General features: G+C 39.9%; 1 protein-coding gene and 1 pseudogene across 2 annotated transcripts; both read left to right on the top strand.

Annotated features, from left to right (window-relative positions):
- Positions 1 to 340: 340 nt before the first annotated feature.
- On the top strand, positions 341 to 26,038 carry LOC149447849 (uncharacterized). 2 transcript variants are annotated; one of them, XM_089651954.1, is made up of 8 exons: positions 341 to 387; positions 4,455 to 4,565; positions 10,749 to 10,808; positions 11,350 to 11,497; positions 12,714 to 12,806; positions 14,370 to 14,477; positions 20,140 to 20,232; positions 23,500 to 26,038. In XM_089651954.1, exons 2-8 carry the CDS (start codon positions 4,488 to 4,490, stop codon positions 24,363 to 24,365), a joined length of 1,446 nt encoding a protein of 481 aa, XP_089508080.1. In that variant the 5' UTR covers positions 341 to 387; positions 4,455 to 4,487; the 3' UTR covers positions 24,366 to 26,038. The 2 variants fall into 2 exon arrangements, with proteins under 2 accessions (XP_089508080.1, XP_089508079.1); XM_089651953.1 differs by having other exon boundaries at positions 343 to 387; positions 20,137 to 20,232.
- On the top strand, positions 17,846 to 20,128 carry LOC149447850 (uncharacterized; annotated as a pseudogene).

Genomic DNA, 26,038 nt, shown 5'->3' with positions numbered 1-26,038 from the left:
GCGCTATATAAGTACCTAAAATAAATAAATCATTACGCACAGTCTTTCATGTCAGTCCTACCAGCCAAAGGTTCTGTGTACTTGCTATATGACACAGAAAAATGTATGTTTATTCTTCATGGCAATATAATACAAAAGATCTATTCAGTACAATGAATGGCTATAGAGTCATCAGCATGAGAAGTTACAAAGGATGCATGATTCTGCTCCAAGCCAGGATTGGTCACCCTTTTCTATGAAACACACTGTTCAGGGGACACTGGGAATTGCAGTCCGGCTGTTGCATCTGTGTCCTAGCTACATGAGCCTAGACTACTACACATCCCAGAATCCCAGGGAACATTGGACATAACATCACTTCCTTTTAAAACCCTATTTGACTGCAAGGTATGGGCTGAACTGCTTTGTTAGAAGAGCCTTATCTACTGTGTAGTTTATGTATTTGTATGTGTGCTCATACAAAGTGATGCATCATATATTGTACCTAGACATCTGATTTTACAAATATTGCTCACTAGTACTTTTCAGGGACAATCTAGCAGCTTTCATCCCTGCATGCACTGTATCATGCTGCCTAGAAGTTGTTTTATTCCATTCTTTCATATTCTTGTCATAGCCATAACCTTTAATAGAACCTTGATTTCTAAGTTTTGAGAGTTGTATAAAATAATTGAATGTAATTTATGCGTAATTTGAATTCAATTGCAAGGATGAAAGGAGAAATGGGCATTTCTGTTAATATTTAAGGAGCGAAGAGGATGTTTACTGGGTAGCTGAATTGTAATAATTGTTCTTTTTTGCATGTTGAGTTATCCAGTACTGTGTTTTATGTCTTGCGTTTGAAGTATGCAAAAAAATGTTGTTTTTTTAAGGATACATAGATTTTTTGGGGGATACATAGATATGTTTATATTACAGGACAATTAAAATAATAAAACACACAAAAGATTAGATTGTAACAATTCACTTTATTAATGTGCTTTGTTAATTGTCCCTTGCTGATAAATTTGCAGCTGGAATATAATTAGTTTTTTTCTACATCTGATGTATGTATTTTCTGCATGTTACAGGTGGTATGAATATGTCTCAAAAAACAAAAAAGAATTTTAATACATCTAATTTTCATGTATTCACGACCAGGACATACCAAAATGTGCAGCTTAGTGTTGTTGTATTACTCTAGCCACAAACACATCAATTATATCATTTCTTTTTATTTATTGGTTTGCTCATAATTCTCATTTTTCTATATGTAATATTTTTTATTACAAAAAAATGACAATTCTTGGGCAGAGGGGGAGGGAGTTATAATAGGGGGGTGGGTGAGAAATGAATGTCAGATATAAAAAGTATGTATTTTTTGTTTATAGTTTATGTCATGAACTCAGATTCTATCTATCTATATATGATATTATAGGCTTTTTTTCTTAAAATAAAGTAAAATATCGTACTTACCTGTTCTGTGCAACAATATTGCACAGAGCAGTGCCTTATGTCCTCTTTGCCAGTTCCCCTGCCCATGCTGTCTGCTCCTTCTTCTTCCAAGTCACCCCTCAGTAAGTCGTGTGCGAAGGGAATACCTATGTGTATGTGCTCCCAAGCCGAGTTGTGTGCTTCTATATATACACACAACATTGGCAAACCATGCCCCCGCCCCCTCTATAAAGGAGTTGACTGACAGCAGCAGGATCCTATGGCTGCTAGTGGGGTGTTTTTTTACCTTAATGCAGGGAATGCATTAAAGTAAAAAAAAGTTTAGAGTTTAGAACAACTTGAAAGTTTATCATTTGGCCCATAAATCTACTATCTAAATGTGTTATATTTGGAATGAAAAGTGTATGTTAACCCAATTGATGAACTTTTTTTTAGTTCTTTTCTTGTCTGTTACATATACCGTTGGAAGATTTTGTTATATCTGTTTTATAGATGCAAAAAAATATGTTGATTGTACCACAAATTCAGAGCTACCCTGTGTTTTGTGCTTTTTGCCTATGTTGTCTCAAAGATTTTGTTATCTTGAGACAACTAGGCAATCAGTTCCCATACTTTGGAGTTAAAGACAGTGGGCATGGATGAGTGGTTTAGCAAAAGAGAACTGGGCAGGGCTGACACCACTGAATCCACAACGATGCTGTGTGTTATCAGCCCACAACAGGAATATAAGAGCTTAGTGCATTTCTGGCAGATCTTTAATTTTTTTTTCTTTGTTCAGCAATTGCAGTGTCTATAAAAAGATAAATTGTGAGGAAATGTTTATGTATGGCAGAGATGTACTGCATATGTGTCCATTCCCAGATGCTAGGAGGTTCATTTTGTTCTAGTATCTGGGATAAGCTTAGCAGCTGCCAGGAGAAAAGTAGTTAGATCATATTAATGAGATTAAAATGTAAATGTAAATTCAAAACTCTGGACTGTGGTCTAAATAGGGGCAGGAATGTTATGTGTCAGTAGAGATTTGATTGAATTTCTGACCTCTGATCAAAATCTTGAGGAGAAACAGGCTTTATTGTCAAAGGTATATGGACATTTCAAAAGACTCTCACTTTTAGCTCATGCCCTAAATGGAATAGAGACTATGGACTATGGGATTTACGGCATGCATAGAGCAGTGCACATGACCACAATTAACATGCGTTGCTCATTCTAAACTAATGGAAGGGAGGGGGAAAAGAAGAGGCTTGGGAGCACAATGAGGATGTTACATGGAGGCACAATAGCACATTAAGAAATGATTTCATGAAAAAATTGATTTATCAGGGCCATAGAATGCAATAAGGTAAAAAAAACTTCGAGAACCATTTAAAGAAGTGGATGTGTTTAGTGTCCATTAAAACTTTGGTTACTATAAATATATCTTAAACATTTACAGTAACCATTACCATTCAAGTGTGTTAGGAAAAAATAGTTGTAATTTATTAGTGGTTGTATTTCATTGCTTGTCTGGTATATGATCATTTCCATAGGACTTTCAAGTGAAAAATGGGGCTTGACTTCTTATCCCCAGGTCACTTACCCCAATCACACTCCTAAGTTCTGATCTGTCTCTATAGCCTGACTGTTAAGCCATTACTGTTCATGTGTGTCAAGAAATTAGTTGTATTTTTAAATATAGTAATAGTAAAAAGTATAGTAATATTTTACTGCTCCTCCATGCAGCTCTGTCTATAAGTATCTGGGATTTACAAACCATTTTTCAGAATTGTATAAAGCCTGAAGAAGACATCCAAGGTGTCTTGAAATCTTTTATCTTTAATGTAAGGGCAACCAAACTGATAAGAGGTATGATGGAGCTCAGCTATGAGGAAAGATTAGAGGAACTGAATGTATTCTCTATTGAGAAGAGGAGATTAAGGGGGATATGATCAACATGTATAAATACATCAGTGGTTCATATAGTGAACTCGGTGTAGAGCTATTCACCCTGAGATCATCACAGAGGACAAGGGGGCACTCTTTACGTCTGGAGGAAAAGAAGTTTAATCTCCAAACATGGAAAGGTTTCTTCACAGTGAGAGCTGTGAAAATGTGGAATAGACTCCCTCAAGAGTTGGTTCTGGCCAGCTCAGTGGATTGCTTTAAAAAAGGCCTGGATTCTTTCTTGGATACACAGAATATAACGGGATACTAACATTTATAGGTAAAGTTGATCCAGGGAATATCCGATTACCTCTCTGAGATCAGGAAGGAGTTTTTTTCCCTGCAGGAGCAAATTGGATCATGCTTTGCTGGGGTTTTTTGCCTTCCTGTGTATCAACTGTGGGTGTAGGATTATAACTTTTTTTTTTTTTTTTAATGGTTGAACTGGATGGACTTTTGTCTTTTTTCAGCCAGACTAACTATGTAACTATGTAATAGTAAACAATACCCTTATTCTCCAAAAATATTCCATACATATCGACTACTTAATGGCCCTGTAATCTATTTTTCATGACATTGTTTCTTACTGTGCTTTTCTGCTTCCATGAGCTCCTGAACCTCCCCTATTTCCTCTCATTTTCATTTGTTTGCAACAAGCAGTGCACTTTTGTTGGAGTCATTTGCACTGCTCTGTGTATACTACAGATCCCGTAGTCTACATAGCCATACAGTGGAACCATAGAAAATGAACATAGCCACCCTATAACAGGATGTCAGATCACAGCAGCAAACAATGGAATTAAAAGGCTGAGAGCAATAGAAGGTCCTTGATTTAAGAATAAATACTTAAATAGAAATTTATTAAACCATATAGACCAAATAGAATATTTTTAAACCAGAGTTTAGTGTCACTTTAATGACTTACGTTAGCCAATAAAGGGTATTACCTGAAATCTAATGCCATGGCACATAGTTGCTATTGTTTACCACCTGTGTAGGATGAAGCTGTTACAAGTTGTCATGAATAATTTGTGTGTGTGTGCCCTGTATCTGTGTGAAGATCTGGCTTTGCCTAATGCTCTAACATTTGTGTTTAGAATCCTGTGCTTGCAGCATTTACTTACACCAAAATGAAAAAGGAAAAGAGGCGCCTGACTGAGAAAATCGTGAATCATGCCCTGGGGATTATCTACTTGCTTACAGGAGAGGTAAATGCATACAATTATAATCAAAGCCACCCAAAATTTCCATGAATCATTGATAGAAATTGATAGTACTAAAAAGAAAAAGAGATGCATGTAAACATTACATTTGGATAGTATAACAGTAGACATTGAGGGCCGGGTTCACACCACAATTTCACATGCCTCTGATGTAGCCAGGTGGGTCTGGTAAAGCCGCTTAGGTGGATCATCAGCCATATGTAGTAGATATACATATCAGTCCCCTGCGCTCAAGAGTGGTGTACAAAGATGCAACTATGACATATCCTCCATGTATCAAAAATCAACACTGGCCTGGCTGCCCTGACTGCCCTCGCTGCCCTCTAAGGGTTGGGGGGAACCCGCAAGAACCAACTGTAAAAACAAAGGAAAACAGAGGGTGCATCAACCTTGTGCATTATCTAGGGTGATAACTTTAATGAACCAAAATAAAATATACTCCCAAACATTGTAGAAACAAAAGCGTATCAGATACAAAGCAGCCAGTACACAAGATCAGCTCCCAGATTAATGAGGACCCTCTTAAGGCTGATGCATTTCAAGGAGCGGTCTCCTCTTCCTCAGAGCCACTTCCTCAGGTGTGTTTTTTCCTCTTTTTTTTTTCATCTCAGTTGGGGATATATTAGTTCTGGTGCTTTTTGATGCCTTTTTCCATGTTCCAGGTGCATTCCATACAGAAAAAAATGCAATGTTCTACTTTTGCTGACTGCACAGGAATGCATGGCACATTTGTGAACTAGGACCATTGCAATCCTTGTTTAACATTGTGCATGCATTTTTGATGTAGAATAAAAATGCACTGGCCTGCATCTGGTGAGAACCAGCTCTGAGCCTCAACATCTAATTTCCTGATAATAACAATGTATTTATTATAAGCCCTTGAGTAAGTGATGATTACCAATAATCTGAAACGTCCAAGCAAAGAAAGTCTACTGTATAATTGATCACTTGTTTGTGCAATGGCTCATTCTTATCCTCAAGAAGTTTGCTTTTGTGAACATTTATCATGTACAATCCAGGTGAAGATGCATTTGACAAGGCTTTTCTGCTCGAGTAGATCCTGTAGGTGGATTTGGCATACATTGGCAGGCAGACTTTCTCCTGTTGATGTCACTGATGTGACTCAAGGACAAATTTGAGCACTGCAAGCATGTTTCCACATTGGCTTCAGCACAGGAATGCACATCATTCATAGGTGATGATTGAAGAGTCAGATGAGGGTCCATGACATATGCATTAGGCTCTAATCAGATTGCATTCTGGGACGGCCTGGGCCTCAGATGACCCTGTGTGCAGGGAGCAGACTGATTAGAATATGATTTGGCTTTCAAAGAGGATGAGGGGTAAGTATCCTATTTTGTCCCCAACCCACCCACCACACCACTGGTGTCTATGTACTTTGTACATTTTTTAATAAAGTAAGGGAGAGGTACCTTCTAGGGGCATGTGTCATTAGGCTTTCGCTCATGAGAAAACTTGCTTCTCTTCCCATTCAAGTCAATGGGAATGATAAAGCTCGAAGGAGATGGATGCATGGCAAATACAGGTCATAAGGAGGCCAACTGCTCATCAAAACACATGTAAATGAACTGTGAATGTGATTCAGAAGTGTCTCAAACTAATATCAAATGAAACTGGATACACCTAAAATCAACCAGCATTTTCTTATACACACAAACCCAAAGCCCATTGACACAGACCCTTGTACTGCTCAGAAACTGTCTATTCGAATTTTCTTTCTAAAGCTGTCCTTTTCTAGTACAAGTTTAGATATTGCTGATTGCCAGGTATGAGTCTGCTGAATGCGATTCCTAAATATCTTGAACAAACTAGAGTGTTTTGCCACTGAAGGTATACCTTGTGCTTGGACCCGCTGTCACTTTGACAGCTGAGATCCTGATCTGTACAGCAGAGCTGCTTTTAGCTCTGATCATCAGGAATCGGTGTTTCTGCTTAAAGTGGTTGTAAAGTTCAGACATGAAATACAGACAAAGCATAACCCTCTATAGTGTGTACCTGTCTCAATTAAGAGCAGATTCATTTATGTCTGCTGCTTCCTTTCTTTGCTATCAGCATGAATCACATCTGACACGTTTTCCTGACACCTCACCTCACTGAGCTCTGCAAAGTGTGACTTCAGCTCTTCTCTCCCTTTTTCAAAACTCTCAGACAAGCTTATAGATTCTGGACTTTGAATATACGTAGAAAAGAGAATACAGCAGATAGACAAGTACAACTTATGTAGGAGGATTTGTTTCATCTCTTTGTATCACCTGAAGCTGGTCACTTCACTAGGTATATATAAGGGTTTACAACCACTTTAATGCTTGTTCCTTTGTGAACAAACGTTAATGTATTGTAGCTAGATTGTGCTCAAAGAGCAGCTAAATGCCTACAGTAACTGTGAATGAGCCTCAAAATAGAAAAAAAGTTAACTTTTTTGATAAAATCTCCTTTTTAGCCCCTTCTTAACACACTGTTACCCCTAATTAACTCCTTCTGCTCCTGGCTTTCCTATTTATCACCTATAGTTTTGGTTTTAGGAGGAAGAGACTGTTTTATATAGTTTTTATGTGAAAAGGTTTTTAGTGTTTCTGTTCATTTAGCTTGTTTATTTCTGTAGTAAGCATAAAAAATGCATAAGCAAAATTATTAAACAAAAGGCTTTGATTTACAGGTGAAACTCGAAAAATTAGAATATCATGCAAAAGTTCATTTATTTCAGTAATGCAACTTAAAAGATGAAACTAATATATGAGATAGACTCATTACATGCAAAGCAAGATAGTTCAAGCCGTGATTTGTCATAAGTGTGATGATTATGGCTTACAGCTCATGAAAACCCCAAATCCACAATCTCAGAAAATTAGAATATTGTGAAAAGGTGCAATATTCTAGGCTCAAAGTGTCCCACTCTAATCAGCTAATTAAGCCATAACACCTGCAAAGGGTTCCTGAGCATTTAAATGGTCTCTCAGTCTGGTTCAGTAGGAATCACAATCATGGGAAAGACTGCTGACCTGACAGTTGTACAGAAAACCATCATTGACACCCTCCATAAGGAGGGAAAGCCTCAAAAGGTAATTGCAAAAGAAGTTGGATGTTCTCAAAGTGCTGTATCAAAGCACATTAATAGAAAGTGATATGGAAGGGAAAGGTGTGGAAGAAAAAGTTGCACAAGCAGCAGGGATGACTGCAGCCTGCAGAGGATTGTCAGGAAAAGGCCATTCAAAAGTGTTGGAGACTTTCACAAGGAGTGGACTGAGGCTGGAGTCAGTGCATCAAGAGCCACCACACACAGACGGATCCTGGACATGGGCTCAAATGTCGTATTCCTCTTGTCAAGCCGCTCCTGAACAACAAACAACGTCAGAAGCGTCTTACCTGGGCTAAAGAAAAACAGACCTATTCTGTTGCTCAGTGGTCCAAAGTCCTCTTTTCTGATGAGAGCAACTTTTGCATCTCATTTGTAAACCAAGGACCCAGAGTGTGGAGGAAGAATGGAGAGGCACACACTGCAAGATGCTTGAAGTCCAGTGTAAAGTTTCCACAGTCTGTGTTGATTTGGGGAGCCATGTCATCTGCTGGTGTTGGTCCACTGTGCTTCAATAAGTCCAGGGTCAACGCAGCCGTCTACCAGGAGATTTTGGAGCACTTCATGCTTCCTTCCACAGACGAGCTTTATGGGGATGCTGACTTCATTTTCCAGCAGGACTTGGCACCTGCCCACACTGCCAAAAGCACCAAAACCTGGTTCAATGATCGTGGGATTACTGTGCTTGATTGGCCAGCAAACTCACCTGACCTGAACACCATAGAGAATCTATGGGGCATTGCCAAGAGAAAGATGAGAGACATTAGACTGAACAATGCAGAAGAGCTGAAGGCCGCTATTGAAGCATCCTGGTCTTCCATAACACTTCAGCAGTGCCACAGGCTGATAGCTTCCATGCCACGCCGCATTGAGGCAGTAATTGCTGCAAAAGGGGCCCAAACCAAGTACTGAGTACATATGCATGCTTATACTTTTCAGAGGTCCAATATTGTTCTATGTACAATCCTTGTTTTATTGATTGCATGTAATATTCTAATTTTCTGAGATTGTGGATTTGGGGTTTTCATGAGCTGTAAGCCATAATCATCACAATTATGACAAATCACGTCTTGAACTATCTTGCTTTGCATGTAATGAGTCTATCTCATATATTAGTTTCATCTTTTAAGTTGCATTACTGAAATAAATGAACTTTTGCATGATATTCTAATTTTTCAAGTTTCACCTGTAATTTTAATCAACTTAGTCATACCAGAAACATAATATTGGTGTCTTGATAAACAGGAAAAATTGCAGAATATAACTTGGGGCCCTGTCACATGAGGCAGATCCTGTAATGATTGGCAGGGGCAGATGACTCATCCGTGTCCAATAAGTATGTGCACAGCGGGCAAGGTCAGAGCCCATTCTGCTGTATGGGTGGCCAGGAGTAAACACACTTACCTATCTGTTTAAACCTAACTGCCCTCACTGTCTGTCCTGATCCATCTAAATGAAAGAGGACAGATATTTTTCAGTTTTTTTGTTTTTGTTTTGTTTTGTTTTTCTAGTAGTTTGGATCGGACCCAGAGGTATGTGGATGTAAATGGACACAAGTTCATTTACACCCTCCTTTCCATAGGAATGCATGGAACTTCCGATCAATTCCACCTGAAAAACTGACAATTGGACCTGCACAGATTGCCCTTGTGAAAGGGGCCTAAAACTTTATATTTAGCATAGTAACAATTAGGCATCTATTTATAAATGATACTTTGCTATTGTCAAGGATTCACACATTTTTCCAGTTAACTCTAATTAGAAAAATGTGTGAATCTTGTGTGAAAAAAGTGTGAGTCGTGAGTGAAAACATTTGTAAATGGATCCCTTATTTGTTAAAATTATTTTTCTATTTGCAGTGCTTTTGCCTTTTATATATACAGATTAATAAATATTTGAATACAACACCAACAAGGCATTGCTTAAAATGGTGAGTCAGTCAACAAAAATGTGCTTAAAGCAGTAGTAAACTGCAAGAAAAAACCCCCAAAAAACAATGGGCCCCTGCAGGTTTACATCATTTTCACTGCATACTAATACATCATGATAGACTTACCTTTACACAGAGCCCTCCAGCACAGAGCTGTCACGGCTCCCCGGCGCTGCAATCTTCACCTGGTCTTCATTCTGAGTTTGCGTGCCCCAGACAAGTGAATGGCCAGGGCTGCGATGACATCACTCCTGCTCATGTGCACGATATGCCGTTCCTTCAGAGCGCATGCGCTGGTGACATCACCGGCTGCATGTTATGTGAATATTTCCTAAGCAGTGCAGGTTTAGGAGATGTTCACTGTACCTACAGGTACACGTTATTATGGGCTTACCTGCTGGTACAAGTTCTAAACTGGACTTTACTTCTACTTAAACATGTTCGGAACAAACATGAATCCATACGTAAACAAACAAAAAAAGGTAAAACAAAAACCGGGGAGGGGGGACTCCATGGTTCACTAGTCTTTTTCTGCAGTCACACGTCTATTTTCTATGTTAGATCTCCCTCTAGTGGTTAATCCTCATTTTCCTGTTTTTAGAGATAGTATTTCTGAAAATAAAATCAAACACACACATTTTATTAAATCTGAGGTTTAATGTGTTTTGGTGGATACGGCCCCAAGCACATAGGTTACGTGTAAGGCTTTGTTCAGACGGGCACTGGCAACCATCCTGTGTGCAGGTTGCCTTTGTTTTTGTGCCTGCATCTTCCCCGATCTGCATGCAGGCACCTTATAGAGGTGGAGACAGAGACATGGGCTGCACAGACACAGCCACATGTAAAGCTGTCAGAGCTGGGCAAGGGCAGCTGCACAACCCTGAATGCAGACAGCCTAGAGCAATTATTACAAGGAAATTATTGTTAAATTTTATCCTCATCATCCAAGGCAAAACTTTTATGTGTGCCACCAATGCTGTGTTCTCTTGTTTGTACAAACTATGAACTGCAAACTTCAAAGTGCAGGGAACTTGTTAGGAAATATGTCAAATATATTAAAAGAAAAAACTTTCTTTGTGTTATGTGTAACTAACTGAAATGACTATTAGACACATCTGCCATTTCATTGTTTGCTGTTCTTTAGGAGTATGTCATAGTGAAGAAGAATTCACCTCATAGTGCCAACCACCTGCTGTCTGGAGAGGTGAGTACTGCTGGAATATATAAGATTTCATATAGTGCACACATCACTTTGTCACTGTTCACCCATTTTTTATAGTTGCAGTTAGAAAGGGGCTCTTTGTTCAGTTTGAGGGTTTCTTATCTTTTCCTTTTAGGACCAATAGAAGATAGGGTGTTGGGGAATCTTAATCCAGATATCTGCTATGAACATGTGGCAGTCACTACCAATTTTAGTTTGATAGCCATAACTTTGTTGATTCACCTTTGGTGGAAAATAGGTCCATGAACTTCCAATTTAGTGTTAGTATCAGTTTGCATCTTTAACCATTTTTGACCTAGTGTATTCTCTCTGCCTTAATTACTGTGAATAATTTAAGCAGGGAATTCAACCCCAACTGTTACTTTGACCTATTTTGCCCCTACACCCCTGGCCTCTTAATCACCCTGGGCATGTACTCTATATGTACATGTAATAGCTCTTCCCTGGCAATAAAAAAATGTTTGGGCTAGAGATGCAATGGTCAAGGATCTTTTTTGATTGGCTTTCAATTTTTGTATTTTAGGTGCCTATAAAATGTGGGGATGTCTCAATCTATTTTTCCATGGATGAGTGGGACTTTATAGAGGAACATAAACAACTTTATCATGAAGTTACACTGCAGAACCCAAACACATTTCATCCTTCTGAAATCCTAGCAGCTATCAGCCAAGGTGGGTTACAGTCAAAGAAGATTAAAGCCTCATGCACACAGGTGTAGAATTGTATGAAGGATCTTGCTGACAGAAAGCTAGCAGCAAGACCATGTGTAAAAAGCGGCCCATAGCGCATCTCAACTCGTAGTGACAAACAAGTGTATATGTCCATTTGAGTTAATGTACAAATTATGTTCAAAGTCATTCTTTCATAATGACTTAATGCTGAGGTCATTCTGTGCCTGTGCCACTGCAGCTAACTACCCATTGTTGTTTACATCTCTTCCCTGGCCCTGAATGACTAGAGGTGGTGCCTCACATGCCATGGCCATTTAAATATTATGCATGTACTTGTACGTTATGTGGTATACATATACTGTAAATGTTTGTGCATGCATACCACATAAAATACAGTCAAAATTGAATCATGAATTTTTTGGTTTACACAGACTCAACACTACAAATCAAAATGCAGCATACAATATGGCTTTGTGCAGATCCCTAGAATACTGTAAAGATCTGAAAGCAATGTACAGATCTGCACTAATGTAGCATATTATTACCCTAAACCATAGATTCAGTCTTTCTACTATGCTGCTCTGGTATGGGCATGGCTGAGGCAATGTAAGAAAAGGCCCTACTGTTTTTTGAAAAAGTGAACTTGTGTTTACCTAAGGGCCTGTTCATGCAATATGTGTTGACCTGCATTTTGCAGCAGAAGAACAACGCAAACCACCGCTAGGGCACATAGTAAACAGGGTTTTTTTTATGTGCCCTATTCATACTAAAACTGAGCAGAGGTGAGGGGTGCAAAAAATGCAGCATATCTGTATTTTCTGCACATCGTCGGAGCTCACTAAAGTCTTCATCTGTCCATCCATTTTTATGCACCGCAACCTAAACACCCCTGTAGACCCTGAGCCTCACTGCAGACTCAACATCCAGTCTTGTAAAGAGTAAGCTTTTTTCCCCCCAGTGACTGGGGATTTGGTGTGGCCACAGGATGGCATTATTTACATTTTAGTAAATAAGGCTCAGGTTCAGTTGACTTCAATACACCTCTCAATAGTTCTGGTACACTGAATGATATTTGGATGACAGTGGCAGGGCACAAAATCATGGAATCTCAGTCAGGTTCATTCTATTGCCTGAAATGAATTACCTATATACTGAAATGACTTTTTTTTTATCAAGGCTGTACCTTTATGAATAAGTATCTTGTTGACATTAACAGAATGCCATGATGACCCTCTATGCATGAAGGACATAATGGGTGGAGGATTAAGGGATGTTCAACAAGTAGAAATACGTTCGGGCAACTGTGCAGGTCAGTGACATTCATCTGATTTTTAAATTAATTACATTAAGTTTTCTTCTGGCACTGTGTTATACTGCAGTAGTATTAGCTACATATGGTATGCAGTATTGTGTTCAGGCAGCATCATAGACAACTTCCCATCTGCTGCCAGAACAAAATCAAACTGGGCTGAGTGCTTCTCAGGCATTCAGAGGAAGCTTGTATTTTTATGCACCTACCTTTCCACCTCGGCCAATCAGAGGAAGCATTCTGCCACTGCACACCAATAAGAATGAGAGTATTCATTGCTGACATGGCAAGCAAACCAGAATATTTATTGCTACCACTGCACAGTATTGGGAAGGGTAGTTATTGAAGCACACAATTGAAAGGGAGTATTTACTTCTGCCACTGACTGCAGTGAAGGGGGGTATTTATAGCTGTTACTGACCACCAATGAAGGAGGGTATTAATAGCTACCGCTGTACACCAATGGGAAGGTGAATATTTAATGTTGCCACTGACTCCAGTGAAGGGAGTGGGTTCATTATTGCTACCACTGTACACCAATGAATGGGGGTATTTATTGCTGACATTTCCACTGAACACCAATAAGTTTGGAACATTTATTGCTGACTTGCTGATGCCACTAACACCAATAAAAGGGAGCGGGGAATTATTATCGCCTTTTCTGCCACTAACACCATTGAAGCATTGAAGGGGGATTCTAATATTGCTGCCACTGTCATCAATAAAGGAAGAGGATTTATTATTGCTTCCACTGTCACTAATGAAGAGGGCTTATTATTGCTTCCTTTTCTCTGAGCTGAGCCCCACTTCCCAGAGACCCTTGCATGGTCATGTCTGCAGCAGCATGTAGCTTCTATACAGACTGGTGTGAGAGGGAGATACAGCATCAGTATGTAGCAGTAGTAGTGGCAGTAGAGTGATCAGAGAGGCCCATGAGAATGAAGCTTCCTGGAAGGGGTTTATCCCTGTTATATGCATGTCTTTTTCTGGTTTTATTATGATACTGTATGTATGGCCTTTGATTGATATTTTTGAATTGGAAATTGTACATAATGTCTACAGCATTAGCACTGGACTCCTGTGTTGCAAAATACTTGTGTGGTTATTGGACACTGTCCTGGAGATCACAACTTGCTGTAAATTGTGGGTGTGGGGAAATTCATACAATGGGGGAGATTTAGTAAAACTGGAGCACTCAGAATATGGTGCACCTGTACATGGTGGACAATCAGCTTCTGACCTCAGCTTGTTCATTTAATCTTTAATAATAAAACTTGGAAGCTGATGGGTTTCTATGCTGAAGTGCATTAGATTCTGACTGAACCAGCTTTATTATTATTATACAGTATTTATAAAACGCCAACAGTTGGCTCAGCACTGTACATTACAAAGGGGGACAGAACATACGACAGTACAGTAATAATACAATGCAAAACACGAGGGGTTCGAGGGCCCTGCTCTTTCGAGCTTACAATCTAGTAAATAAACCCTAATGTGTTGTATTAAAAATGTTAATATTAAGATTTGTATGACAGATAAAGTTGAATTTTTTTATTTTACCAGACAATTTTATAGACGAGCAGGACAGTGCCTTAAACAATGAAAGAGACGACTGTGAAACAAATGAAAATGACATTCTTCAGGTGGAAATTGACTCACAAACATATTCTGGTAAGAACTGGTTCAGAACTGACCAATCACAGGAATTTGCTCTAAGATTAAAACTAATTTACCTAAAGTTTAACTTCAGTCAAAAGTTTTTTTTTAACTTTGGCTAGAGCAGGGGTGGCGACCACGCGGCTCTCGAGCTGCGTGCGGCTCCCGGCCAAAATGAATGCGGCTCTTTGCCTCTTATCATATTTTGTATACTGTGGCTCTTTGCCAAGTTTCATGTTTCTCTTATTTTTACCTGTTCCTCTATCCAGCAGCGCGCTGTCTTCCGGCTTCTGTAGTGTGGGCACTGGGCATGACAGCCGGGTGCCAAGTGCGCATGCGCAAGAAGCGGTGCTTTTTGTGAATGGTAAGGCGGTACCTGGGACACATGACAGATCCCAGAAGCCGCCGGACCAATCACAAAGCGCAAGTGCTTCTCGCTCATGCGCACTGGGCACCCGGCTGTCATGCCGAGCGCCATTTCAGAAGCCGGGAAGACAGCGCGCGGCTGGATCGAGGAACAGGTAAGATCAAACAAAAACTCTGCGGAAGTAAGAGCGGGTACCTGTCAAATTCAGGTACCCGCTCCCTACCTCCCCAAAGGTCAGCAGTCATCTGTACTGTCCGCAGTCTCTGGTCATCCCTGTGCTGTCCACAGTCTCTGGTCATCCCTGTGCTGTCCGCAGTCTCTGGTCATCCCTGTGCTGTCCGCAGTCTCTGGTCATCCCTGTGCTGTCCGCAGTCTCTGGTCATCCCTGTGCTGTCCGCAGTCTCTGGTCATCTCCTGTACTGTGTCTGCAGTCCATTAGTTCAGTATTTGTTTTTGTATACTTGTGTGTTAGAGTGAGAGAGAGAAGGGAGAGAGAGAGAGACAGGTTCCACAGCAACCTCCAGGGTAGTTGATGTGTTAACTCTGGCTAAGTTGCATTTGATGTGTGTGTTGAGGGTGGACACTTACCTTGAAATGAACACATTGTTGTTTTGTAAGGGGAAGAAAGTGTTATGGTGAATAATATGGTTTTAATTATGTGTTTTTGTGTGAGTGTTTGTCTGTTTTGGCAGGTCACTGCGTGGTGTGGCTCTCTGACTTTCACAGTTTAAAATTTTGGCTCTTTGTGTCTAACTTGTTCGCCACCCCTGGGCTAGAGTAAAGAATATATTTTTTTATCTATTTTGTCTGATGCCTCAGTTCCCCCACTTCTTCATCTCTGTGATAGCATCACCTGCAAAGAAAGTGAGGATAAAAGCCCAACAGCAACAAATATTTTTGGATTCAGATGCTGTATTCTTTCAGTAATCTACAGTAAAAACTCAGAGGGTCAAATCCTTCCCCACTCTCTCCAAAACAAATCAAATACATTTTGGCTAGTAGTACACTTTAATTAATAATACAATACTTTAAAGGTTAGGTTTTAGGTTAGGTTTTTCTTACACAGGCGGCCAGGGGCAGTAAAAACAGGCAGTTAATCTGCATGTTACTGCACCTTGACTGCCCACCTACAAGCGGACATGGTGCCGCTTGGGTGCCTCGCAGCAGCTTTACGCTACTTTCAGAGTTTGACAGGTGGCATCGCGTGTCAAACTTTTCCATGTAAGTGAACACTTGGCTTGCAGCTGCCTGCATGTTCCCACAATGCAAAATGTCTGTTTAGCAATGAAATGTTTTCTTTTTAAATGGCAATAGGAGGCGGCAGTATCACCTCTTGAATGCCTGAAGACCTCCTTTCACTGCCCTCTGAAAAGTGAAGAATGCTTTTCAGGGGTGGAAAAAAATGTTACTTCTAGTTTGAAAGGAACCTCATGGAAAACAAAACAAATAACCAGTTTTATTTAAATCATAAAATGTATCTATAGCCAAAACTTTTTTTTTTTACATTTTGGATTAAGTGGGGAAGGAATAGAACTGCTGTCAGGTTTTACAGCTGTCAGAGGCTAAATCGAGGAGATTCCTTCACTCCCTGTCCACTAAAGAGGCTGTTCCTAGGACAGGGAGTGAAGGGAAATATCTCCAACAGTAACACAGACAGAAGTAAACATGCTATGTTAAGGGTGTGCTGGAACTTCTGTCAGTATTTTTTTTTTATTGTTGTCTGTTTTCCTGTTGCAGTTTTTCCCTCACTTTCTGCCTGGTAAAGATTGTACCAAGAGCAGAGAGCGAGGAGCAATTTCTTTAATGGAGCCCTGGGTAGCAGGAAAACCTGACAGGTCTTCTAACCTTTACCCATTTGTGTTCAATATATTTTTATTGATTTTTATGTAACCAAATTTTTGAAACAACCAGCAACGTTACAGAAAGGAAAAAACCATGTGTACAAGAAGGCACCTTTTCCGATTTTAACAAAAAGCTAAACCTATATACGTTCTCCACAAAACCCATGGCCAATTTTTGCTTTATTGATGACAATTTGATTATTTAAACTCCACTACAAGTGAGGAGGATATTTCAAAATTTTGCTGGAACTTCAACTTCCGCCCCACAATAAAACTTAAATTAGACTACACAAAAACAGAAATGCACTTCTTGGACAATACAATATATATTAATCTCCCTGGCGGTATTCCTGAGTGTAGCTCGGGGTAAAGTTTCAGTACCACAAGTGGTAACCCCGAGCTACACTCGAGCTTACCATGTGGCGCTGCTCCGCGATCTCTCGATCACTTACCTTGTCCTGCGCTCCCGCGATGTCCCTCCTGCAGTGTCCCCGGCATCTGTCATCTGGGTTCCATCCCCTGAGAGTGTTGGGACGTATGGGGGACGGAACAGTGGGAAATTTGAAAATGACAAAAAGTGACATTCACTAAAATCACATAGTAAAACATTACTGTATCAAACCATTTCACATACATTTTGTCCCGAGTGCTTTGTCCTGTGCCCTGCCTGCATTTTTACTGTTCTTTCTACCTGGAAACTGAGAAACGTCCATGGCGTCCAAAAAGCGTCCCTTTATGTCAAAAGCGGTTTTAGACCAGCTAGAGAACAGCGATAGTAAATTAGAACTACTTGCAGAATTGAGTGATAATGATTCGTGGGGAAATTCGTCATCAAACACTGAAAACGATTCTGCGACTTTGCTCAGTGATGTGCGAACTTGGCGCTATAATTCAGATTTCAGTGTTTTTGGTTTGATTATATTATTGAATTAAATGTAATATTATATTATTAATTTTTATGATTATGTATTAAATTATAATTTATGATTTTGTGTTTCAAGTTTTATCATACCCGGGATGTTTACTAGACTCTTGTTCGGACAGATTTCAGTTAGTTATTCCTAAAAATTACAGGCCTACAATAAAAAAAATACATATTTCCATGCAAAAAAAGTACCGCTTTGAGCACAGAAATATGGACATAATCAGACCGCTAGGGAGGTTAAGGGAGCTGATCTGAAAACATCCATCCGCAAAAACTCACAGACCATCCCAGATACCTCAGGCTTGACAGCTTTCATTACAGGCACATAAAATAATCTGTCATCTATAGTAAGGCCATAAGATACAACCTGTTCAGACACTACAACCAGACCCAATTGGAACACCTGAAGAATGATTTAATAAAACAGGGATATAATCCTGTGACAACCAACCCACAGTTCAGGAAAGCCATTAACTTCCCCAGAACCAGACTTTTACACTATAAACAGACTGCTAGAAAGGATAATTAGGTCCCACTTGTGGTGACCTACAACCCATGCCTAGAAGTTCTACGGAAGATTGCAAAAGAGCTCCAGACTTTCCTGCCCAAAGATTTAATACTTTAAGAAATATTGCCAGGAACCACCTCTACTAGCATACCTACAACCACCCAATCAAAGACAGCCTCTTGTGAGAAGTTCCCTAAACAACCTAAAAAGTCCAGTACTAAATGGAACTTCTCCCTAAATGCAGAAGAAATGTGAAACACACATACATGTCCATGGCACCGACACGGTGCCAGTATCGGTATCACAGCAGGAGTACAGAATACAAGGTACTGTTTGCTACAGATCCTCAAGTGTGGTATACCTGATATTGTGTGCAAAATGCCTTACAGGATTCTATGTTGGGAAGATGGGTCAAATCTTCCACCAGTGAATGAACCTTCATAGGCTCTCAATTAACAACAACAAAACAGATGTTCCTACAGCAGCTCATTTCTGCAGCAGGGGCAACAGCATAAAAGATCCTAGGATCATGGTACTGATGGGTAACTTCAAATCTCATAATGAAAGGATGGAGTGGGAATCCAGACGAGAACCCCAAATTATTGACTGTGGTCTAAATAATTATAAATGAAATAAGCCTGATTTCCTCAAGTCTTTGATCAGAGGTATATGGACGTTTCAAAAGGACTGTTGTTCTCACTATGGTGACAAGTTTGTCTGTACCCAGTACCTCTTATCCTCTAGCTGCATTTCATTAATAGTATTATTTCATTGCTTCTCTGGTATAAGGATGTTTCAAAAGGTCTCTCATTTTGAGGAGGGGATTGTGCCTGGACTCCTTGTTTCTGAGTCAAAAACCCCAATAACACCTCTAGGTTCTAATCTCTATTTATTCACAATAACTTTTACTAATCAAGTGTGCCAAGAAAAAATATTTGTAGTTGTAATTTGGAAAAGGGGATAATTACCAACAGAAAACCGACAGGCGACTTAACAAGAGTGAACACAAGTCCCTGCTGCTATAGCACCAAGGAGAGTGTTTAACGGACCATGCTTTGAGCTGTCATTTATAAATGCCACAGGTAGACAAGTATAGGCTAACACAGTAAAATACTCTAATATGGCTGTTTTTTTATCACTATAATTGTATTCGACATTTACATTATTAAACAGATGACCACTACCACCTTCAGACTGCAGTACAATCTGTACTTCCATCTGCAGACTATTGTCTTTTTGGGGTTTATTTACTAAAGCTGGTTCACTCAGAATCTCTTTACCTGTGCATGGCAGCCAATCAGCTTCTAACCTCAGCTTGTTCAATTAAGCTTTAGTAATACAATCTGTAAGCTGATTGGTTTCTATGCAGAAGTGCACAAGATTCTGAGGGAACCAACTTCAGTAAATCACATTTTGCCAAAGAAGCCTCCAACCTTTATGAGAGTACTATGCCATAGCTGACAAAGTCACCGTATGATTGGGAACCAGTGGTACTTGGTGATTGTCAGTGGAGACTGGAACTGTCAGTGACAGCCAGGATTGCGAGGGTAGGCGCTAAAGTGGCTTTAAAGGCTGAAGGTTTTTCACCTTCATGCGGTCTATGCATGAAGGTTAAAAACTTCTGCGTGCCGCATTCCCCCCAGCTCCCCCTAATACTTACCTGAGCCCCATCTCAATCCAGCGATGTGCACGAGAGCCCCTCATTGGCTGAAACAAAGGAGTGGGAGCCATTGGCTGTCAATCAGAGCCAGTGAGGCGGGATCAGGGAGCAGGGCAGAGTCACACTATGTGTGCCTTTTAGAGATAGATCATGAGTACCTTTTAGAGACAGATCATGAGTGCCCCATAACAAGCAGCTTGCTATGGGGGCAGATGGCAAGGAGGAGGGGCCAGGACCACCAGCGGAAGACCCCCGAAGAGGAAGATCGGGGCTCCTCTGTGCAAGATCATTACACAGAGCAGGCAAGCATGACATGTTTATTATTTAAAAAAAGGTTTCATGACATATTTGTGTTTTCCATTTTATATGACAGAAGAATATTACCCTAACCATATATCTGACAACGAGCAAACTGATGATCTGTATGCCAGGAGCTGCGAACAGGAAACACACGGTGATACTTGGACAGGTAACAAAGTGTACTGGACTGAATTCCTTTTGCTATTTCACACAGAATGATTCATGATAAAATGTTGATAGAAAGTTGAAATATCTTCCCGAAGAGGCATGCCCAGTGGCATATATATATATATATATATATATATATATATATATATATATATATATATACACACACACACGCACACAAATATACACTGCTCAAAAAAATTAAAGGAACACTTTTTAATCAGTCAATTAAACTCCTAGGATATTGATCTGGTCAGTTAGGTAGGAGACAGGCAGTTATTCTAGCAGAGCTGGACAGGGCTGTAGGAGATCCTTAACCCATCAGCAGGACCGGTATCTGCTCCTTTGTGCAAAGAGGAACAGGATGAGCACTGCCAGAGCCCTACAAAATTACCTCCAGCAGGCCACTGGTGTGAATGTCTCTGACCAAACAATCAGAAACAGACTTCATGAGGGTGGTCTTAGAGCCTGATGTCCTCTAGTGGGCCCTGTGCTCACTGCCTGGTACCATAGAGCACGATTGGCATTTTCCATTGAACACCAGAATTTGCAGGTCCGCCAATGACCTGATGAGAGCAGGTTCACCCTGAACGTTCATATATGTGCATATCCATGGAGGGATGCACAGACCTCTACAGGCTAGATGATGGCACCCTGACTGCCATTAGGTATCGGGATGAAATCCTTGGACCTATTGTCAAGCCCTATACTGGTGCAGTGAGTCCTAGGTTCCTCCTGGTGCACGACAATGCCCGGCCTCATGTGGCGAGAGTATGCAGGCAGTTTCTGGAGGATGAAGGAATTGATACCATTGAATGGCCTCCATGCTCACCTGACCTAAATCCAATAGAACACCTCTGGGATATCATATTTTGGTCCATTTGACACCACCAGGTTGCACCTCAGACTGTCCAGGAGCTCAGTGATGCCCTGGTCCAGATCTGAGAGGAAATACCCCAGGACACCATCTCATTAGGAGCATGCCCCAACGTTGACAGGCATGCATACAAGCACATGGGGCCATACAAACTACTGAGTGCCATTTTTAGTTGCTGCAATGAAATTTTAGCAAAATTTCAGCCTGCTGCAGCATTTTTTCACTTTGATTTTCGGGGCGTTTTTGAATACAGTCCTCTGTAGGTTGATAATTTAATTTCTATCAAACAATGCGGCATCCTTACATTCCTAACACATTGGCCAGTCCAAATCAGTATAAATATCCAGCATGAAATTTTTCCCCATTGAGATCTGATGTGTTTTCAAAATGTTCCTTTAATTTTTTTGAGTAGTGTATATACAAACATATGCACACAAATTTATATAGTGAAGTTTAGTACAATAGAGTCAATCAGAGAAACCCGTCCACAAGCAGGTTTCTATTTTCAGGGCTTCTTGTGCTAACTTTTATCACTCAGTGGTGCTGAGTAATACTGACTGGATTTCCCCTGTCTTTTACTCCTAGCACTAGCCACCCCTACCGTACTGATGTTTACCCAAAAGACAGTCGTGGGCATGCTCACACAGTGTGTCTCTCTCCCTCTGCCTTAGTGGCATTGATCCCTGTCTGAAGCAGCCTTCTCTCTGCTATGGAAAAGTGCACAACTTGATTGTTTAAACCAGTTAGACATCCTCTCCTTGTCAAACTGTCTTCTCCCATTCCTACTGAGGAAAACCCTGTCATCTACCCTACTCTTTTGTATGGCATAAACTAACCTTTTTATCAAACTTTAACATTTTTATCAATTTGCCAATATATTTGCAATCTTACATAAATGTAATCTTAATATTTTGCTGCTTTTTATTATAGCATTGGTTATGAATGCTTTATTTGTATTCACTTTATTTTTGTTACAATTTTTCACATTGAGTAGGAAATATAATAACATGTTGATTTTTCATAAACTGTGGGAACATTGGATTGTGATGGCCTAAGGTTAACTTATATAAACCCAAGGTGTGTCTGTGTAATTCTGCTGATAGTGAAGTGCTGATACCCATTGTCCACTCACTGTGCCCATAGTTGAGCACCTGAGGATTTAGAGGTTTCCAAATTCATTGTGTTAAAAAGTGTATACCACAGGGACAGATACTCTATGCATCGGACATCACATTAGACATGTGTGTGTATAATGTAAAAAATGTTTAAGTAATAGTATCCACCCACCTCCTTATACTTGCCTGAGCCCTCATTCAATCCAGTGCTGCTCATCTGCAGTGTATCACTTTCTGATCTCATGGGCCATTCTGAGGCACCAAGAGCATTGGCTCCCACTGCTGTCAATCAAAGCCAGTGACGATGGAGAAAGGGGTGTTTGTGGCTATAGACACAGGCAGCACGGCTCGAAAGTGACCCTGTATAAGTGCCCCTATAGGAAGCTGCTTCATTTGGAGGCACTTGTCGGAGAGGAGGAGCCAGAAGCACCAGTGGGGGACCTCAGAAGAGGAGAACTGGGGCCGCTTTGCATTTATATTCACTTTAATTGTTATTTAGGAAAAATCTTGGGCATCTACTTTGCACATAACATTTACATAACTTTCACCCATTTTGTAATTGATGTCATTTGGAAAATATATGAATCCTTGGTAAAAGTTGTATGAATCTTGTGTGAAAACATTTATAAATAGACCCCTTGGTGTAACAATAAATTAATATCTGCAAAATAAAACTTTTTTTCTCTTATGCTCCACTGATAATAAAAAAAATATATATTTTAATGATGTGTATTTGGAAACAGCTCTCTTTTTCTTATTAGGCAATATAAGAAGTATTCTGTTAGAGCCGTTTCACAGGGGTGCGGTGCTTTTTAGGTGTGCTGCATTTTAGGTGTGTGTTATATGTATACTGTACAGCGCTGAGCAAGCTGTTGGCACTATATAAATCCTGTATAATAATAATAATAATATGTGTTTTAGGTGCACTACCATCGAATGTATATAATATGCCATATAACTTGCATTTTCACGAAAGCACAACAAAGATGCAGCAAGCAGGACTTTTTTTAAACTTACCACACCTAAAACACAGCCTAATGGTATTGCTTTCTGGTATAGCCAGTACATCAGCTTGAGCCGTGTAGGAAAGAGGAAATAAACTTTTAGTATTTTCTGTATTATACTTTAACTTCTTTGTTATTTTCAAGCTACAATTATTTAGTATAAAAATATTACATTTAACATGCAATATCTGCATTTTTGATACTTGTCCCTTAAATGTTTGTGTTATCCATTGGTTCGCTCTCAGTATTCATGCAATCTATTTCCTTTCCAGTGCATCCTACTTTCACTGATTTCATAGACAGGACTATTCCTGAAGAATCCTACAGTGTGAACTGCTCCCCGGATGGTTTGGCAGAGGATGACCTTAGCTTTTTCCATGGGCTTCAGGAAGAAAATTCACCTGAAAAGTCACCTTCATACGAGATAGGCAATCTCACATTTACTTCTGTGTCTGAAGAATGTGAACAAGGATCACTGCTTCTGAATGAGAGCTTTACTAATATAAATCATGAAGAACCAAAGGGAGATAAGCAGTTGGCAACCAGGAAGGTTGGAAAGACTTCTGAAAGAGTTAGCAGATCTCAATTTCAAACCAGTAATCAAACCCTGCATGTCGAGGAAAAACCCCACCACTGTGAAGAGTGTGGAAAATACTTTGATTACAAATCCAATCTCATCCGACACCAGAGAACTCATACAGGGGAAAAACCATATGGATGTGATGAGTGTGATAAGCGCTATGCCACCAAATCACATTTGACTATCCACAAGAGAACTCACCTGAGTGGAAAACCACATCGGTGTGACCAGTGCGGAAAACACTTTACATACAAGTCCCAGATTACCATGCATCAAAGGACTCATACGGGAGAAAAGCCTCATACCTGCAGCCTCTGTGGGAAGAACTTTGCCTATAAATCGTATCTGATAATTCATCAGCGGATCCACTCAGGTGAGCGACCCCACATGTGCCCGCAGTGCGGAAAATGCTTCACAGACAAGTCAAACCTACGCAAGCACCAGAACACTCACACAGAGAACAAGCCTTACGTCTGCAGAGAGTGTGGCAAGCACTTCAACTCTAAGTACAGTTATACTACACATCAGAGGACACACCAAAGAGGAAAGTGCAAATAACACTGCTAATACAGTTTGATCTGTTACTTACAAAGCGGAGGCTGCCATTATGGAGGCTAACTCAGTTTTTAGATGGCCTTACATATTACAAAAAAAGAAAGTAATCTGACAGACTTGAGCCTCATTGGACCTTAGATTTGTTACCATCAAATAAAAAATGAGGGCCTCCAAGGTCAGAAATGCCCATTATTACATTCACAGATTAACTGACAAACTCAGCACATCTGAGCCCCCTTTTCTTCTTTGTTTATGGTGGTTTTCAGCTGTACAAAACTCAAATAAAGGAAGACAGATCTTTCTCTGCCTGTTATTCTTGGTGTGAAATATGCTTGTTTTTAACTGTCCTAGGGTCTACCGCTTTTGGAAAAATACAGCTAAAAATGTAAATGATGGTCAATCCAAACTAGAAGACAGCAGACATTTTCTAAGAGCCAGGGCATGTGTATTACCACCGTCAAAAACAAATGATCAACAAATACAGACAGCAGATGTTTTTTGGGCACATTGGCTAATCAAGTTTCCGGGATGTAGGTTGAAAGGCCAAACAGTAGTCAAACAGACCAAAACTGTACTGCGGAGCAATAAAATTTCCATATTCTCTTTTTCTTTGAAGTCAGTCACAAGAGGCGGCTAGGGTGGTCTGAATCTCTTATGAAGATAAGAACTCCACTGAGAATTCCACTGGAGCCGTGACGAACACATTGTGTAGTAAGAATGCAGACCAAGAGAATGTTGGATGCATTGTACCCCCAGCTAAAACTGTGATTAAGCAAAAGGAACTCTGGCATGACCCAATCAGCATTCCTGAATCACTGGGATCAGAATACTTAAAATGATGATATCTTTAAAACAAACTATTGACAGCGCTAAAATGACCTGTACGAGGGAGTTCACAATCTTTTTCTTGAGAGTAATCTGACATTTGAAATATACTTTTTGCTAAACTCTTCTGTACCTTGTAAATGAATAATATACAAGCTCTCCAAAGTCTGTGGGTCACAACAATAGCTTATCAGTAGACATTTTGGAAAGTTAGATATGACTCTTAAAATTTACTGATTAATTTTCTTTTGATTTGTTCCTATATTTTTACAAATGTTCTAAGTTCCTACAGTCTCCAGCTGTTCTACAAATGCCCCATCATGGTTTTTATTGCATCTGTAATTCACCTGGTTTATCAGAACCCTTAGAAATGTCACAAAGGCTTTTGTGAATTGATAGCTTATATCAGCCTTTGGTTCAGCCTTCAAAATGATGGCTTTCATTATGGTGAGTGAAAGTAGCCACAGACAAATTCAACAAGTTTGGTGTCAACTTTTCTCTAAAGAGTCTCGTGTTTATTAATGTTTTTTAAAGACACCCAAGTCAAGATGTCTCTGTGTTACATACTGGAAAGTATACATTAGAATATCAGAAAGATACAAAAGCTGCTTCAACTGTACATACAGTCTGTAGGTTATAGTGAATGTTGACATCTTTTGATGCATAGACAGGATAGAAGGAAAATGATAATAAAATACTCAGTACCAGGAACCTGCATAAATGGTACCTCTGGCACCTATTTGTATGTATTATTGCCTTTATTGTCTATGGCCTGTCTACTTTCTAAAAATAGTGGATTGTGGATTTATGTGGCTGCTATATTCCATATAAAACCTTCTTAATGAAAGTAA

The sequence above is a fragment of the Staurois parvus genome, unplaced genomic scaffold, assembly GCF_062004578.1.
Source record: "Staurois parvus isolate SC_StPar_1 unplaced genomic scaffold, SC_StPar_1.0 ptg000668l, whole genome shotgun sequence".
NCBI classification, from domain to species: domain Eukaryota; kingdom Metazoa; phylum Chordata; class Amphibia; order Anura; family Ranidae; genus Staurois; species Staurois parvus.
The sequence above is the reverse complement of the archived record's forward strand: the minus strand, read 5'-3'. Positions and strand labels throughout refer to the sequence as shown.